The 19,905-nt window shown below is 45.3% G+C and overlaps 1 protein-coding gene across 1 annotated transcript; it reads left to right on the top strand.

The window, feature by feature from the left end:
- Positions 1-702: 702 nt before the first annotated feature.
- On the top strand, positions 703-2,322 carry LOC130022329 (zinc finger protein 420-like; the record flags this gene model as incomplete). The annotated part of the gene is made up of 2 exons (XM_056113077.1): positions 703-1,111; positions 1,280-2,322. Coding segments are annotated over 2 exons (1,452 nt in total), but the record flags the coding sequence as incomplete, so codon positions are not given.
- Between the last annotated feature and the right edge of the window lie 17,583 nt (positions 2,323-19,905).

Raw genomic sequence — 19,905 nt, 5'->3', positions numbered from 1 at the left:
TTACGGTAACATGAAGTTATTCAATAGTAAGATAATTCATATGTCAGTAATTGCATTTTTGCGGTGCATATGTGTGAAACTACATCTGAAGGTCTCAGTTTTTTTGACAGGAAGACTCAGTGAATAAGTCAATAATTAGAATCATCTGTTGTTCTACAGGAAAGCTGCCACCTCGAGTGGAATGTCTCTGATCCTGCACTGTATGATAATGTCTCGAGTGATCAATCCTGCCCTCAGCCCCATGAGGACGCCAAGACAGGCAGGATGTTGTCTGAGGGTGATCAGAATGGTGAGAGCTACCTCACTCTGAAGAAGCCCTCTCCTGGAAAAAGTTCCTTGGAGTGTGTTATTCTCAGTTCACAGACACAAAATTCCCCAATTGGGCACCTGCTATGGAGAGAAGCACTGTTTATAGTGAGTCCCTCACAGCAACATACCCTCAACCACAGTCACCATGAGCAGAACCCATATAGGTGTAAGGAATGTGGGGGAGCCTCCCCATGTTCTCATCACTGTGGTGTTCCCTTAGAAAACCACAGTGGACAGAATCCCCAGAAATGTCAGCCCCAAGAACAAAGTATGAGTCAAGGGTTACTCCATCATGACCATATGAATATAAATTCAGGAGCGAAACCTTTTGCATGTGAAGCATGTGGGAAGGCCTTCGATCAATCATCATATCTTATTATGCATAGGAGAATTCATATAGGAGAGAAACCTCATGAATGTCAGACATGTGGGAAGGCCTTTATTCAGACCTCTAGTCTTAATAGACCTATGAAAACTCATAGTGGAGAGAAGCCTTATATATGTCAGGAGTGTGCTAATGCCTTTACTCGATCCTCAGGCCTCAGTATACATAGAAGTATTCACACTGGAGAGAAACCGGATATATGTAAGGAATGTGGGAAGGCCTTTGCGAAAGCCTCAAATCTTAGTGAACATAGGAGAATTCACACAGGAGAGAAACCGTATATATGTAAGAAATGTGGGAAGGCCTTTGCGAAAGCCTCAAATCTTAGTGTACATATGAGAATTCACACTGGAGAGAAACCGTATATATGTAAGGAATGTGGAAAGGCCTTTGCTCAATCCTCAAGACTTAGTGAACATAGGAGAATTCACACTGGAGTGAAACCGTATATATGTAAGGAATGTGGAAAGACCTTTGCTTTGGCCTCAAGACTTAGTGAACATTGGAAAATTCACACTGGAGAGAGACCCTATGTTTGTCAGGAATGTGGAAAGGCCTTTATTTTGGCCTCAAAACTTAGTGTACATAGGAGAATTCACACTGGAGAGAAACCGTATATATGTAAGGAATGTGGGAAGTCCTTTGCTGAAGGCTCAAGCCTTCGTGTACATAGGAGAATTCACACTGGAGTGAAACCGTATATATGTAAGGAATGTGGGAAGTCCTTTACTGAAGCCTCAAACCTTAGTGTACATAGGAGAATTCACACTGGAGAGAAACCGTATATATGTAAGGAATGTGGGAATGCCTTTGCTACAGCCTCAAGCCTTAATGTACATAGGAGAATTCACACTGGAGAGAAACCGTATATATGTAAGGAATGTGGAAAGGCCTTTGCTACAGCCTCAAGCCTTAATGTACATAGGAGAATTCACACTGGAGAGAAACCGTATATATGTAATGAATGTGGAAAGGCCTTTGTTTTGGCCTCAAGACTTAGTGTACATAGGAGAATTCACACTGGAGAGAAACCGTATATATGTAAGGAATGTGGGAAGGCCTTTGCTCAATCCTCAAGCCTTCGTGTACATAGGAGAATTCACACTGGAGAGAAACCGTATATATGTAAGGAATGTGGGAATGCCTTTGCTACAGCCTCAAGCCTTAATGTACATAGGAGAATTCACACTGGAGAGAAACCGTATATATGTAAGGAATGTGGAAAGGCCTTTGCTACAGCCTCAAGCCTTAATGTACATAGGAGAATTCACACTGGAGAGAAACCGTATATATGTAATGAATGTGGAAAGGCCTTTGTTTTGGCCTCAAGACTTAGTGTACATAGGAGAATTCACACTGGAGAGAAACCGTATATATGTAAGGAATGTGGGAAGGCCTTTGCTCAATCCTCAAGCCTTCGTGTACATAGGAGAATTCACACTGGAGAGAAACCGTATATATGTAAGGAATGTGGGAAGGCCTTTGCTAAAGCCTCAAGACTTAGTGAACATAGGAGAATTCACACTGGAGTGAAACCGTATATATGTAAGGAATGTGGGAAGGCCTTTGCTAAATCCTCAAGCCTTACTATACATAGGAGAATTCACACTGGAGAGAAACCGTATATATGTAAGGAATGTGGAAAGGCCTTTGCTGGAGCCTCAAGACTTAGTGTACATAGGAGAATTCACACTGGAGATAAACCATAATATATGTAAGGAATGTGGGAAGTCCTTTGCTGAAGCCTCAAACCTTTGTGTACATAGGAGAATTCACACTGGAGATAAACCATAATATATGTAAGGAATGCGGAAAGGCCTTTACTTCATCCTCGCAATTGACTATACATAGGAGAATTCACAGTGGAGAGAAACCGTATATATGTAAGGAATGTGGGAAGTACTTTGCTGAAGCTTGCTGATTTTCACCCGGGCTGCACCTATGCCAGTATTCTTGTGCTTGGAATTGCTTGTGTGTTAACTTGTAATCAATGGGTCATGGTGATGAAAATAAGGACGAAGTTGACTGAATAAACAGGTACAGAAACAACCTCCTGCTCAGAGCTGTCATGGTTCACTACTCTATTATTGTTTGCTATGCTTCTGGCTTGGCCCAGTGGGACTGGTTAGTGGGAATTATGGCAGAAATCAACCAAGATGCAGCATTGAATACTTTGAAAATGGAAAAATAGGTAATCCTTCATTCTTCAGTATTTCCTGTGTTAGGATTTGGAATGCTTGAGCACCCTGGTTTGGCAACTTGAGCGCCAGGTCTAGCCAGCTTGTATGGTGCATTCAAGCTTGTTTCTTACTTGTTCTGGATATCCAGGTTTTCGGAGATGTGGAACTTTTTAGGGGTACATTGGGTGCTGTTCTGTCGCTCAGGTGTCATGGGTGAAGGTGCGTTATCCTGAGGGCCCCTGTAGCCACCATCGATCCAGGTCCAAGACGGCACTGGAGGTTGGGCACATGGACTTCAGGCCTTGGTGTGAGGAGCTTGCAAAGAGTGGAGTTCTTGGTCATCTCGTTCCTTCCTACTGGAGACTGTGAAGGACCCTGTTTGGAGCCTTTGGACTGGAAATAACACTTATCGAAACTCCAGATATGTTCACGGGCAGCCCCCAAAGGAAAGGGACACTTTTGCCGTCGGTCATTTTCATTGGATTCAGTGCTGGGTTTGGCACTTTGGGGTGTGTTTAGACAAGTGAGAGGTATATGCCTTGAAAATTTACTCTTTGGATTATAATTTTTTTTTGCTCTTTGTGTCACACTCAGCGTTTCGCATGGGTTTCTCCTGACTTATACACTCAGGAATTACTCCTGGTAAAGCTCAGGTGACCATATTGTTTCTGGGATTCGAACCCGGGTTGGTCACGTGCAAGTCAAACCTCTTACCCGCTCTGCTATCACTTCAGCCCCTCTTTGGATTAATTTTAATAGCTGCTTTTATTCAGGGGTGTTGGAAGGGATTCTTTGATGCACAAGTTTTACTTCTGGTTTTGCATCTCAGGAATTATTCTGTGGTGCTGCTGGGTACCTATCGGATGGGGAGGCTAGCATCCTAGTCGCTTCACAATGATTCCAACCCCACTATTGGTGTTTTTTTCCCATATATAGAATTTCTACAACACGGGATTATGGTACTGCCAGCAGGTCAATCTGTGCCTGTAAGGCGACTGCATCAGCAGCCTGATGGCACCATCAGACTTCCAGATACTCCGAAATAGATGTTGTGCCTTTGGCCAGACAACAAAAACTTTGGGCAAAGTCTTCCAAGAAAGTAAACAGCCAAAGTTAGGTATGTGCAAGACACACCAACAAACCATTTCCTGCTCAGCTATATAATTGGAGGCAAGGTCTCTCTGGTTCCTGATCAAACCTCTTAAAGGCTACGATCCCAGAGACTCAGAGATAAATCTCGGAACCCAGCAGCTTTTTGCAGAGATGTGCCCGATACCCGCAATGAGCTACCAGCGACAGACCACCACAAGGTGAAAGGGTGTGTGTCTCTGCCAGATCCCACTTGGTGGCTTGGTGGCCACCATCTTCCATAGACCATTGGACAGACAGGTTTGGGCCTGCAGTGACAAGACATGCAAGGCCTCATAGGATTGGGCTGGACTCTGCACTTTCCTCCCCACCTCAATGAGACCCCGAGTCGCTGCCCATGTACGAACTTTCTGGCTCTTGATCACTCTGTTTAACGGCCATGATCCCAGAGTCTCAGAAACTAATTTCGGAACCCAGTGGCTTTCAGAAGAAATGTGTTCTGTCCCCACAGTAGGTTACCAAAGCTGGGTATTTCAGGTGGGAATAGGCTTTGTGCCTGGCGGTTCAGTGGCCGCCATCTCTTAGGGCTTCTGGACGGTTAGGTTTGGGACTGCAGTGAGGAGACATGCAGGGCCTAATGGGATGGTGGTGGAGCCGGCCCTTTTCCCCCCGCCCCAACGAATCCCCGAGTTGTCTGGCGTCTACTATTGACCTCTGTGGCTCGTGATCAAGGGGAGTAATGGCCATGATCCCAGAGATTCAGAGACAAATCTCGAAACCCAGTGCCTTTTAGCAGAAAAGCATCTGGATCCTGCAGTAGGTTACTGTCCCAGGTCCAACCCAAGGGGAATTGGTGCTATTCCCCCAACTGCTCCTCCTTGGCGGCTCGGTGGCCTCCATCCGCCAAAGGCCTTTGGAAAGTCAGGTTTGGGCCCACACTCACGAAGATACGTGGGGCCTTGCTGGATGGGTGTGGAGCTGGCCAATTCCTCCTCACCCCAACAAGAGCCTAAGTCATTCCCACAAACCACCTCTCTGGCTCGTGATAAAGCTGTTTAATGGCCATAATCCCAGAGACTCAGGAACAAATCTCAGAACCCAGCAGGTTTTTGCAGAAATTCCTCCAGATTTTGTTGTTAAAATTTCATAATTCCAAAATCATATGTTATTTATAACCAGCAATTGAAAAAGAATTGTCTACTGTTGCGTTTTCACCAGATCTAAGTGCCGGAATAAAATCCCAAATAATAATGGTGGGTCTTGTGTCAAAATATTGAATGTAATCAAAGTAGAGAGAATAATTGGAAATTATCTGCCCCACAGGTAGAGGAAGGCTGTGGAATGGCGTTATACTTGGGTTTTTAGTGATGGAAAATGGGCACGGTGAAGGGACGGGTGTTTCATTTTATGACCGAGACTTAAACCTGAAAGCTTTCTAAGTGCTCTCCCATTTTCCCCTGTTTTCTCCCATTTATTTAGAAATGGCCAGAGTAATAGTAGAGCAAGTAGGATGCTTACTTTGCATGTGGCCAACCCAGGAGTCCTCCAGTCCACAACATCTTTTCATTGCTCATTGGACATTGAGCATCCCCTTCTCATTCCTAGAACATGTAATGTGGGGGTGTGGCATGGGGTAGGGGTGTCTTCTCCCTGGAGCTGTTCATTACGGACAGATCCAGTGCTTTCCTTTCTTGACTTTATTGTGATTCCTCCCTATCTGTCAGGTATGTCAAGTAGTCCATGTGTTTCAAGGCTCTTGTTTTCCCAGTTGTATAACTGGCCAGACTGTACACCTAAAGGGTCGGGTGCCCTTTCTGGACTCCTCTCAGTCAATCTGACACCATGCATATCTTTGCCTTTGGATCATTGCCATGTTTTTTTGAATTTGGGAAGAAATTGAGTTTTCTTTTGTTATGGGGCCTGGGGATGCTCAGCAGTTATTTCTGGTTGTTCTCGTAAGTTGCTTTTTAGCAGTGTTCAAGGATCAAACCCTGTCAGCCTCATGCTAGGCAAATGCCTACCTACTGTACGCTTGTACGCACCAAAAACTGTTTTATTGTGTGTATGTTAAATTGTGACTGTGAGCCCATAGTGAAGTTAATTAGGACGAGAACAGCAGTGCATCACTGTGGGTTCTCGCCTTACAGATGCCGCCTACCTTCGATGTCCAGCATCCCCTATGGTATCCCAAGCATCACTGGGTCTGATTAAAAACAAAACCCAAAAGGCTTTTTTTAGGATTGCCGAGCTCCTCCCAGCAACACTTCCTGTAGATTTTCCCTTTCTGTAGGCTTGCTTGGACTGTGAGAACTATGGAGATGTCCTCCACCTGCTTGGTTATTCAACTGCATTCCATTCAACATTAGACTAATTCTCATTGTGCATTTTGTTTGATTTCAGAACTCAAATCACAGGTTTATGATGTGACATTACAGCAATTTCTTTAGGGAACAGGGGTATTGCATACAAGTGTGCTGTAAGATTCTCTTGTTTAAACTATTATGCCATTGGAGTGCTCAGTGGACCGAGCATGCGACTTCAAATGTGGGGTCCAGCTCCATCCCCACAACCACATCTATGGTCTCAGCATCACAGGAAAAATATCAGAGCCTAATGCTTGGACTAGAGGGTCTTTAACCTCAGTGGGTGCTGAAATCTGGAAATTTATTTTATTGTATTGTTTTTTAAAGTCTTCATTAAAATGCCAGTATTTTTAATGTTATTGATAGTTGTATTTAGGCGTACAATCATTGACCACCAATTCCTGCATCAACTTCCCTCCACCCGTGTTCCCGTATTCCCTCTCCACCCAGCTGCCCACTCTGCCCCCACCTGTCATCTGGACAAGCACATGACTAGGTTTCAGTGGTTACAGCTTAGATCTCTTGTTTTCAGTTCTGTTGCATCTGTGTTTTTGGTAAATGGCTACACCCCTCACTCATGTCACTGGCATAAATGAATCCCTGATCCCTGTAAACTTCCGGGTCTCTTCCGCCCCAAATTTCTTTCCTTCTTTGTCCGGCTTCTCTCTAAACACTGGAATGAGGGATGATTTAAGCAGCCCCTTTACATTACATTTCCACATCCAGTGTTCGGTATTCCACAGATGAGTGAACAGCATCCTGTTTTTGTTTCTTTTTCTGGCTAACTTCACTCAAGACAGTATCTTCCAGTTCCAACCATGTTGGTGCATAAAAGCAGTAATTCTAAAACCTAAAAAATATATCAATTGATCTCCCTTTATTCATCGATTTATTCGAGTGGGTGTCAGTAACGTCTCCATGCATGCCTGTTGCGTGCTAGTGTAGCCCAATGGCTTCTGTTCTAGGAACATGGAGAGCCTCAAACCGATTTTTCAGGGTCTTGAGGAAGAAATCTGAACATCTTGTAGGTGGGCATCCACGCAGTCTTTTGACGTCCCATGGAATTCAGTCAGTAATGGGTCTAGGCCAGTGGTTGTCTGTAAACCTCATTTCGTGTCCAGCCCATCTGATTTTTGATACCTTGGAAGATCAGACAGCGTCCCTGATTCTTGACCGTTGATGGAGATCAGAACTCCGGATTCTATCTCTCATTTGAGTGATATGTGATATTCCAAGCATAGCTCTTTCGATTCCTCTTTGAGAGACCCAAGTAGCGTTCTCATCCTGTTTTCATAGGGCCCAGGTCTTTAAGGCATATGTTAATGCAGGAAGAACAGTGGAATTGAAGACATGTGCTTGAAGCTGGAGGTTCTTTGTCCTCTTAGTTATTTCTTCAACGCTCTTGAAGGCATTCCAAGTTGCTCTCATCCTCCTGCGAAACTCAGGTGCCAGGTCATTCATCATGTTTCTTTCTCGAACTAGGTATATATAACTTGCATTCGGAGATGGTGGTTCCATTGAAAGCGAATGGAGGATCAGAAACGAGGTTGTTTCTCATAAACATTGTCTTCGTAATTGTGATGCTTCATAATTCAGCTGTAGTCCGACCTTTCCACACCCACGGTCGAAGTCGGTCATCATTTCTGTCTCTTGGCTGATGTTGGGTGTTATTAGAACGATGTCATCAGCAAAGCAGAGGTGGTATAGTTGCCTACCATCTATCTTCACTCCCATTCCTTCCCATTCCAGTCGTCGCATGATGTTCTCAAGGGTGGCACTGAAGAGTTTTGGTGAAATGGTATCACCCTGCCGAACCCCTCTCTTGACATGGATAATTACTTCTTTGTAGAGTGATCAGATCCTCGTAGTGAATCCATAATAGACCTCACGGAGGATCCTGATGTATTGAGTTTGTACACCCTGATTGGCTAGGGCTTCTATGACCGCTTCCGTCTCCATAGAAGCAAAGGCCTTCTTTAAATCAATGAACGTTAGACAGAGCGGCTTCTTGAACTCCTGAGAAACCTCAATGAACTTAGTAATCGTGTGGATATTGTAGATGGTACTGAATCCTTTTCGGAACCCACCTTGTTCACATGGTTGTTCTTCATCTAGTATTCTGCTAATCCTATTCAGGATGACTTGAGTGAACAGATTGTAGATGAGAGACAATAGGCAGATTGGGTGATAGTTGCCAATGTCGTGGATGCCTTCCTTCTTGTATAGTAGTATGGTCTTGCTGGTTTTCCATTGGGATGGAACCTTGCATTCAGACAGTGTGTGAAGAGCCGAGCCAGTGTATTGATGAGTACTGATGGTAAGTTCTTCAAGTGTTCAGGTCTGATCTTGTCTGGGCCAGGTGCTCTTTGTTTCTTTACCGACGAGATAGCATGTTGAATTTTGAAGGGAGAACATTCAGAATGATATATCCATGGTGCAGAATGTGGTATGTGGGCAGGTGGACGTGGCTATTAAAGAGATCTGAGTAGAAGTCATGAATAATCTTCTCCATTTCCCTTCTGGATGATGTGATAGATCCATCAGGATGTCGAAGGGGAGTCATCTTGGTCTTGTAGTTGGTGAAGGACAGGCGGGCATTATGAAGGCTTTTCATGGCTTCTGCCGCATCTACCAGCATCGCTGTTCTCCTGTCTTTGAGGTCATTCTTGATGGCTTCTCTGCATTGTTTTGCCAGCTTGGACGTTCGCTTGCGGTTGCCTGAGGCATGTGCCAAGCCACATTAGCGAATAAGTTCAAGAGTGTTCAAAGAAGGCAGTTTTTTTGTGGTTATTTCTCTCGGCCCCGAGAGTCCCAGCAGCAGGAATCTCTGAGCAATGCTGGTGTGACCCTCTCCCCACATATGTTAATTAAAATTCTCCTTAACACACCCTACTTTCTCTGATTGCTGTTACCTTTTCCCCAGACATCTGGAGATGCTGGAGTTGAATCTGGCTTCTCCTCCATGGAGAACAAAAGAAATGGGACTTCTCATGTGTATAAGAACCTCAAAACTCAGGACAGAAGATGGCACTCTCAGCAATGTGGGGTGCTGTGATATGTGGAAGTGGGGTTTGGAGACCTTTAGAACTGAGTTCGTTGGACACATCGTACTGCAGGAAGGCAAGCCTCTCCTGTGTCACCCTGTTCACTCTCGGGTAGCTGGCTCTGGAGCACTGCTAACTGGGTATCCTTCCACACATAGAGTGAGTGGGGCAAGCCTCAGGCAGCAGGGACACCCGGACACAGATCCCCAGTTTATTCCCTGACCCAAGGCCCAGTCAGACGCGGCCAGGGCCGGAAAATGCTGGACTCTCTCATCCCCTCTCTTACTTTGCGGGTGTATGAGAGTTGAATCCATCAGAGGTGGCTCTTGGCACACGGACCCCACGAGAATGAAGCAGCACCATTGACGTCTGGGGTCATCCCCCAATCCCCACCCCACCCCACCTGGTCCACACCTCCTGATCTGACTATATTATTTAAGTGAGGGGGTCGGAAGCAGTGTTGGGGGGCCCCACATCCTTCTGGAGTTCGACTTTGGTTCCCACACTCAGGGAACCTCCACTTGCCCTGCTCCCGCAAATGTCTGCGAAAGCCAATGAGAAGTCTCCCTGGAACAGAAGGGAATCCAATCTAGGCTTTTACCTAGGTCAAAGTCCCATTGCTAAGGAGGTTGCCTAGGCAGGTTGAGAGTGGTGATGATCTTCTTTGAAATTCCTTTCCTGGCCTTTTTTTTCTGCAGGAGCTTCTCTGGGTCTGTTACTGGCCATAGGTGAGGGTGTGATCAGGCCTTAGTTTCTGTTTTCTTCAAGGTTGGCCTTCACAACTTCAGAGCTATTCCCGGGAAATTTACTGCCTTTACCTTGGGAGGGGGAGCCATCCCTATCTGCCTGCATGCCTACATCAATTCCCTCCAAACCATTAGGAGTTGCTGGACCTTAGGACGTTAGGAGCCCTCAACCCTGGCCCCAGAGGAGTGACTCCTGAGTGCAGAGGCAGGAATAAATAATCCCTGAGCACTGTTGACTATGTCTCCCTCCCCAAAGATGTAAATCCTAAGGTTCCCGGTGCTTCCCAGGTAGCTGATTACTCACTGTTGTACCAGGGGACCATGTGATGCTGGAGGTGAGCCCAGAAAAACCATCTACAGGCAGAGAAAGCCTTGATCACAGGGATCACTGAAATCACTCACATCTGTAATTTATAAACCTGATCCCCCTGACATAGCGCTTTCTGTTCAATACACAAAACAAGTACTTTTTTGTAGGGGTGGGGATAAGGCACAACCAGAAATGGAGTTACTTCTGGCTCCCCAGGCAGGATAATTCCAGGTGGGCCTGGGAGGGAAAGGGATTATATCCTATCATCCCCTGCAAGACAAACTCCCAGTAGTCCCTAAAATCTAAATTTCAATTTACCTTGAATGCATCATTCAATCTCCCCCAGCCTTTGGGTGGGATACACAATACCTCCATTATCTCTGGTTTCCTCATGGTTTGCCCTTTCACCATTTTTTTCATTTTTGTGTCCCACCTGGGTGATGCTCAGGGGTTTCTCCTGAATATGCACTCAGGAATTACTCTGGGAGTGTGGTACTTGGGGGATCCTACGGAAAACACTCGGCTTCAACCTTTTGATGTCTGAAATATACACTCCTATTTCATTCTTTATGTTACAGTTCTCACGTTCAAATTAAACTGGTAAATTCAGTACTATGAGGGAAAGGGAATTGCTGATGATTGCAATTCAGGAAAACACAAAGATCTTCCCATTCTGTACACCCTTAAGAGTTCTTGCCACTGTGTATTTTCATATGCCTACTAAGGCCTGAGTTCCTTATGAACCTGAATTAACTTCCTGAGTTACCTTATATAGCAAATCATAATAATAATAGTAATGATTACTATTTCCTATGCCAGTGTCCCAGCACTCTCCACCCTGGACAGCAGTTGCTTTGGAACAATGAAAGTAGAACGAGGACCAGGCTGGTTGCTGATTAGTTGCAGTTTATTCAATCTCTTGTTTCTCCCAGCTCTATCCAACCCTCTCTCTAACTCACTCTCCAGTGCTCTCTGTGACTCCTCTCCAATCTCCCCAGCCACTCTTACTATCAGCTCTCAGCCTTCTCTCTAATTCGCAGCCGTGTCCTCTAACTCTGTGTCTCTTCTTCTCTCACTGTATCATTGTCATCCTATTGTTCATCGATTGACTCAAGCAAGCCCCAGTAATGTCTCCATCCTCTCCCTGAGATTTTAAGAAGTGCCACATTTGAGGCTCTTTCAGGGTCAGGAGAAAGAGAACCATGATTGTTACTGGTTTTTGGCATATTGAATACACCATGGGGGAGTTTGCCAGACTCTGCGGTGTGGGCAGGATACTTCTGGTAGCCTGCCAGTTTTTTTCAGATTAAGACTAGATAAAAAAAAATTTGTGTGACCGTGCACTTCCCAGAACACAGTTTTATAGTCTTTGGGTCTTGGCCATTGATGGGATTACACGGCACCGGGGACAGTTGGTGGGTGTAACGCCTACATACTGGAAGATGGGAGATCTGGGTGGAGGAGGCCCAGTCCCAATACGAGCAGCGTGGAGATCTCAGCCCCAGGTCCTGCACACCTGGGTTCCTCTGCCGGTTCCTTCATGCGTGAGCCTTGTCCGAACTTGTGGAGAGTGGTCTTAAGCATGGCTGTGGCTCGAACCATAGGTCGTGAGCTGCCAGGGCTCTGCTCGGGGTTGGGAGGGAAACTCAGCACACCCTCCTCCAAAAGGCACCAGTGAGAAAGCCAGACACGGAGGCAGGAGACTGCGTGTTTTCTTTCAGGAGCAGGGTTTTTATAGTCTCTGGGTCTTGGCCATTGATGGGATTACACAGCACCGGGGGCAGTTGGTGGATGTAACGCCTATATACTGGAAGACAGGGGATCTGGGTGGAGGAGGACCATCTCTTTTCTCAGTCTCCTTCATTCCCCTGTCTCCCTGAAGCTGCTCTTTTTCTTCTCTCACCACGACCACAATCCATGCCTCCCCACGGGAAGCGCAATGAAAAATGATTTTCTAGACTTCCCCATTACCTGCAGCCCATGAAGAAAAAGCAGCCCTAAAGGTGTGTTACTCCTCTCCTTCGACCAGCAACTTAATTGACATATTTAGTTTTACTTCCTAATGATTACCATTCTGTATGGACATAGTCATAGAAACTTTTAGACTTGTTGGTGACTCTCCTGGGGACTTCTCACCACAGATTCAGACTCAGGCCGGATCAATCACTCCCAATCCCAGCAGCGTCCAAGTCTAGTTATTACTTTTTGATTCGTGACAAAATTTGTCCATGACCAGGCTCTTATAGATAAGCATTATGGTACTTTGTCCAGGCCCATTTCGATCCCAGCGTAGGTAGCTCACCACTTGCCCTGGGTCAATCTAGTTCCTCATCGGACCCTTCTTTATGAGATTGAGGAAGTAAGGGCAGCTGAGGCTTCAGTCAAGAAAGCAGATGTCCAGGAGGTAATATTATCTGGAGACCAACTCTCAAGCTCAGGCTTTTCTTTGTAACTGTCTTCCTGTATCCATACAAAAAGCAATTGCTCTGAAATAGCTACCCATGCAAAAGACACTAAGGAGAAGAGAAAGACAATATTTACAAGTCAAAGTCTGATCAGTTGACAAAGGTAATTGAAAGGTTATGGGCAATCAAGAAACATAAGATCTCACCTGCCAGGGAGCAAGGGCAGACCACTATTATACTACAATACCTGGTGATCCTCAATGGTTTCTCTTGGCTCTGCACTCAGGTATTATTTCTGATGGTGTTCCTGGAAACTACAGGATCCTGGGGATTGAACCTAGGTTGGCCATGTGCAAACAACGCCCTACCCAAATCTACAGTTGCTCTGGTCTCAGTTGGAGAGTTTAGATACATGTAACTGTGCACAGAATGTTGTTTTAAAGGATAGAAGGGGCGTCTTGATGAAATCTTTTATAAGTGGGAATATGGGTCAGGTCCCAAGCTCTCCACATCCTAGGAGACCATTCCGTTTACCTGTGATTTCTCACAAGGATGGTCATATTCCTGGATCCCACCCATGTTACTTTACAAATAATAGAGGTAAAAAGGAAACATTTACGATTGGATAAAGGAAAATTCCATTCATCTATTAGTCAAATGGTGCTCAGGGGACCCTTTGGAATTCTGGACATTGTACCTAGATTGACTGCATGCAGCGCACTGTACTAGCGTGATACTCTCAGTTTGAAATCATGTTTCTGAAACTGCCTCCTGGGGTTTTCCTTGAAGCTGAGAGTCCACTGCTCGCGTGTTGTCAAGGGGTAGAGCGTTGGCCAGACCTTGCTCTCTGATGTTCTTACCAGCCTTTGTTCCTCTTCCATGTCTCCAGCTCTCTGGGTTTCTACTAAGCCAGTTCCTCTCTGAATCCTCAGGGTTGGCTTCGGAGTCACTGCTTTCATCCCCATCTGGATTTATTATTTCCCCAAGAAACTCATTGTCCCGAACCCTACCAGCTACCTACCTACAGAGCTTAATTTAATTTGACATGAAAACTCTCATGGCATAGACTAATGAGTGCAATCCTCTGTTCTTCTACATGGCAGTAGCCAGCCCTGGTGGAATGTCTCTTCCTGCACACTGTGATAAAGTGAGCAATTTGGTCCTCATCCCCACAGGGATGCCGAGACAGGTGGGATGTGTTCTGAGGGTGATCAAAAGATCACTCTTCCCATGTCCTCAGCACTATCACTTTCCCATAGAAGCCCATATTGGACAGAATTCCCAGAAATGTAAGCACTGTGGACAAACTTTTGAGTCCAGCATGATCCCGGTGGGACTATGTGAACATCCACACAGGAGAGAAACTGTTTAAGGAATGTGGGAAGGCCTTTGATGGATCCTCATACCTTATACATAGGAGATTTCATACTGGAGAGTCCGTATGCATGTAAGGAATGTGCTGTGGCCTTTCTCTGACTCATACATCTTAGTATGCACAGAAAAAGTCACACTGGAAAGAAACCATATGCATATACAGAATGAAAGTCTTTGCTTATTCCACAAGCCTTAATACACAGAAAAACTCACACTGGAACACTGGAGAGATAACTTGTATTTGGGAGCAATGTAGGAAGGCCTTTGCTTCTTCCTGAAGTCTTAGTTTTCATAAATTCTGTTTTGTAGAAAACCCTTATATATGTGAGGTTGGTGGAAAGTCCTTTCATCTAAGGTCTTTCTGAGCATAGGAATGTTCATACAGGTGAATGAAACACTATTCGTGTCACTACTGTGGGAGGGTCTTCACTTTTCAAACTTTTTTGTCCATAAGAAAACGCACATTGCAGTGAATCCATGTATATATGTAAGGAGTGTGGCAAGGCCTTTGCTTATTTCACAACCCTTTGGTGACACTGAAATTTTCATAAGGTAAAGGTAAAGGTAAAGGTAAAGGCCCTCCCGTTGATCATCGATTTGCTCGAGCGGGCCCAGTAACGTCTCCATTGGAGACTTTGTTGTTACTGTGTCTGGCATATCGAATACTCTCGGTAGCTTGCCGGGCTCTCCGAGAGGGGTGGAGGAATCGAACTCGGGTCGGCCATGTTGGCTGCGTGCAAGGCAAACACCCTACCCGCTGTGCTATCGCTAGGAGACAAACCTGATGTTTGTTATGACATTTGCAAAGCCTTCACTTTCCCCTAACTCCTTATTAAACATAGGAAAATTCATTCTCGACGAAGACGTATGTAGGGGTGTGGGAAGATTTTTACTCAATCCTCAAGCTTTGCTGTGTGAGAAAAATTTATCCTGGATTGAGGCCTTATATATGAAATGACTGCAGGAAGATTTTGATGCAATTGGCATAGCTTTCTGAACAGGAAAATTCACAGTGGAGAGAACTCTCATAAGTGTAAGGAATGTGGAAAGGTGTTCAGTTTGTCTCCAGCCCTTACTGCGCATGTGAAAAGTCATTTTGCAGTGAAAAACTACATCTTTCAGGACTGTGGGGAGGACTTTCCTGGATCCTTGGGCCTTATGCATAGGAGAATTCACAATGGAGAGAAGCTATATATAAATATACATATTTATATATGTAAGAATATATATATTTATGTAAGAACGTGGAAAGGGAATTATTCTCACCTGTAACTTTAAAGACAATCCTGGAGAAAATCCTGTATGTAAGGAATATAGGAAAGCTTGCATGTTCCCTCAAGCTTTAGTAAATATAAAAGTTATGTTGGATCAATCACTTCCATGATAACAATGACTGGCGTCAGAACAGGGCCCTTACGTAAAACAATTTTAGTTTCAACAAGTAGGTGGGGGATAGAAACAAAAGTACAGTAAGGAAGGAAATAATCCTGTTATACGTGAAAGTTTCCTGTGATACTAGTACCGTAAATGAAAGGTACTTGCTGATTTTCCCCTGCACCATGGTTATGACAATGTCCTGGCATGTGGACTTCCCAGTATGTTAACTGGTAAATAATGGATCTTAGTGATAAGGCAAGGTGGAAGGAATTAAATAAGAAGTAAATAGGTACTAACATTGCATTTTGCTGGTTACTGTCACGACTCACCATGGTTTCATTGTTTGCTGTGACTCTGACTTGGCTCAGAGACCCTGCTTTGCATAGATCATGGCATAGATCAACCAGGACGCTGTGGTTAGCCTTTTTTGCCATTGTATACACAGCCAAACCTCTATTCTTCAGGCCCTTCTGTGTTATGTTCTGGGAGTCACATCCCGCAGTGCTGTCCATAATTTGTGTCCAGGTAGAGCCACATGCAAGGAAGCACTTCATTCGCTGTAGCATATCTGCACTCATTGTATTCAGTTTTCCATTTGATTTACACAAACATTGAGGATAAATGTTTTGAGACTTACACTTTGGAAGCAGTAAAATCCTAACAATCTCTTATACACCAAAATGGGACCATATAGAATCCAGATGATTGAACCTGAGTCAGATGCGTACAAGGCAAACACCCTATCCACTGTGCTCTCGCTCCAGCCAACTAGCCTTCCACATTTACCTGTATTTTCCTAGTTGTTCTCTGCACAGCTGGTGTCTGGCCCTTTAAGGCTGCTTGCAGAAGCAGAAGTGACCTCACAGCAGGGCATTTACATGTTTGCGTGCAAGATGCTGGATCAGGCCTCCATTTGTTAAGCAGGTGAAGGGAAAAGAGGCTGTCTGTCCGTCGTGGAAGGTGTCTGTGAAGGCCGGTTTCGTGGCGGGACACTAGTGGCCTCCCGTGAGCACCCCGCACCGCGCCTCCCAGTTTCTGCACTGAGGGGTGGAGCCAAGCCAGTTCTAATGACACTTTTAAGCTTTTTCAACTGATATCCACGGGGTTCCTGGTTCCTGCCGCCCGGCGGGATTTTGTGGGGAACTCGGAGCTTTGGTGAGTGCAGTGGGGGCTGTGCTGGGGCGCAGGGGTCGCGGGTGTGAGTGTGTGATTCTGGGGATCCCCTGCAGCTCCGCCGTGGGATGGTGGCAGGTGGGCGCGGGGCCGAGTGGGTGGGGCGGGCGCTGGACCGTCCCTACGCTCCTAGCTCGGGACTGCGCTGGGCCCTGTCTTGGACGCTTTGGCCCCAACCTCACTGCTGTAGAAGCTGCAGGTTCACTTAGAGGACCTGAGAGATAGCACAGCGGTTTGGGCGTTTGCTTTGCATCTGGCCCACCCAAGATCGATCTCCAATCTCGACCAGGACGGGTGCCTGAGTGCAGTTAGAAGTTTCTCGTCCATATCGCCGGTGGTGCCTCCAAAACTATAAAAGGACTGTTCATTTTTGAGGGGCAGCTCCCTGATGGCAAATGACACTGTAGCCCTCAGTCACTATTCATTAGTAGCCTTAATTTCCAGACCATCCCTTGGGTGGGGTTCTAGGGGTGGTTGCGGTTTGCAACTGAAAATTTACTTTGGGGCTATTTTTAGTTGTATTTGGGCACAAATATGTAATCTCGGGGCTTCCTTAAGGAGCAGCACTCTGGAATTCTTTTTATTTTAAGTTCTTTAGGTTTCATGTGAGATGCTGAATATCAATCAGGGTCAGCATGGGAAACGCCCCTCCCAGCTTAATATCTCTGACTACACATTGTTGTTTTTTCTAACGTAGAATTTCTGTATCCTAAAATCAATTTGAAAATTGCACCCCGACTCTTCATCTCTCCCTGATTAGGCAAAACCCGGCTATTACACTGAGAGTTGTGTTCAAATAATGTCTGGACATGCGCTGCATGCCTTTGGTGGCTGTGATTGGTCTCCCCACCCTGGCCGGTGAAGGGTAACAGAGGATCAAAGAAGGAAACGGGCCAGGCTGTTGGTGATCTGCTGGATATTAACCCAAAGTGTCCTAGGCTTCATCTGTGAATTGCCCCTTTTGCTCCTCCCAGAGAAGCTTATCATGTCCTTGCTAACATCCCTGATTTAGTTAAAGTTTATCTTTAACATTTCCTTTGTATTTTTCTTCGCGTTGTCTCAGTTCCCCAGGCCAGTCTTAATTACTTATATGCCATAACTTTCTGGATATTCTCAACTTTGTATTTGTACTGCTTTGTAGTTGAAGTGGCTGTGGATTTGTACCTGCTTTCCTGTTTCCCCTATAGCATTTTTATTTTTTCACTCTACAGCACTGTTCTTTGGTTAAACACAGAAAGACCATCAATGCTTATACTCCTAGTATTTCGGAGTAGATGGACTCAAGTATATCTACTCCTGGGCATAATTGCTTGGTCATAATTACTTGACTCGGGCTTCAGTTACTGTAGTTCCTAACACCCCAAAAGGGAGGTTCTGCCGTGGAACTTGTATGGACCAGGGGCAAGTGGGAAAACTACCCCAGCTTCGAAATGGAACATTCTAGAAAGCACGTGTGCATGGTCTTGGTGCAAACAGTTACAACATTAGAGACAGGATCCCCATGGGGAAGGACAAGGTGAACTGGCCTGAAGACTTAGTCTGGGATGTTGGGTAACATTGCTTTGTCCTTCAAGAAGTTTAGGTTTAATCTGGTTACACCCATCACGGTGCTCCTGAAGCACTTCCACTTCCATTGTGTTTATCTGTAAACAATCTTACCTATGCTCTCCCACCCAGTTAATCAGCTTTCCCCTTAATCAGACTTTGTTAATTTGTAAGATCAGTTTCCCAGAAATCTATGATTTTATATGTATGAGTGAAATATTGCCTTTCTCCTCTCCTTATGCCTTATGAACAGTTTACTTTAAAGTAATATCCTTTTTGTATAGATACAGGAAGACCGTTAACATTATGCTTTGTAATTTAGGATTTGATTGGCCTTGAATATTATTCACTCCCGGGCATCATCTTTCTCGACTTAAGCATCAGTTGCCCATAGTTCCTAACACCCCAAAAGCAGGGTCCCGACGAGGGACTGAATGGACCCAGGGCAAGCAGTGAGCTACCCTGGCAGCAAAATGGGCCAGGCCAAAGTGCCACGATTCTTAACTATAAGTTAAGAGTTTGATCATAGACAAATGCTGTCATGATCCAAAGGTAACGACAAGACTAGGATCCTGCTAGGGGTGGGAAAGACTATCTGGCCTGAGCACCGTAGTCTGAGATCGAGATGGCCCTAGGAGAGCAATTCTATAAGTTTAAGATATTTCTTACTGTATCCATACAAAATGATTTATATAATATTTTATATGCTTGTTGGACAAGGAGAGGAGAGGCACGCCCATGGAATTCTGCTCTAGGGTGGGTCCTCCTGCTAAGGAAGGATCTGTCCTAGGAGCGGTCTTCCCTGAGGCTAAGATTTCTACCCCTGTTCATCTCCACCCCTATTGATTGTGACCACACCTATGTGTAATTGTTCCCCCAATTCCTCAGGAGAGAGGATTTAACTGTACTGTAGGAGTGAGACAGGAGCAGGAGAAGGAAGAAGAGAGTTCAGAGAGGATGAAGGGGAATGGAGAAGGAGAATGAAGTAGCTGGGGGAGGAAGAATGGGGGAGAGATAGAGAGACAGAGGAGAAGAGGAAAGAATCAGAATAAACTACGACTAATACCAACCAGCCTGGGCCTCGTTCCTTCCTCCGCCTGACCATCGCCATCGACCTCTCCGGGGTGGTAGAAGGGTGAGACTACCGAACGCGGGTGGCGGGAGAGATAGAGCCGCCGCCGTGTGGGTGCCGAGCCCCCCTATATTTGTGTGAGTTTACACATCTGGCGTCCCTGGGCCGGCGCGAGCCTCCAACCGGTACACAACTAAAGGTAAGAATAGCGTTCGGTACACCCCAACTCTAGAAAGTTTGGTGAAAGAACTAAGATTTTGTGGTGCGGTGAATTAAACTGCTAGCCGTACTTCCCACTAACATGGGACAAAAACAGTGCCGAGTGAAGTCCTCTCAAAATGTTCCGCGCCAAGGTGAACGTGGCCAGTTTTTTATTGAATTGATTAAGCATTTTGCAAAGAGAACTGGACATCGTGTTTCTCGGGACCAACTCCGGTCCTGCCTTAAAACTGTTTATAAATATCATCCTTGGTTTCCAAATAAAGGTACTTTGGAGCCTAAGGTTTGGGAAAAGATTAAGAGTAATGTCTTCA

Source organism: Sorex fumeus, unplaced genomic scaffold (assembly GCF_029834395.1).
Source record: "Sorex fumeus unplaced genomic scaffold, SorFum_2.1 ptg000019l, whole genome shotgun sequence".
Classification (NCBI taxonomy): Eukaryota; Metazoa; Chordata; class Mammalia; order Eulipotyphla; family Soricidae; genus Sorex; species Sorex fumeus.
This window is presented reverse-complemented; position numbering and strand designations above follow the sequence as displayed.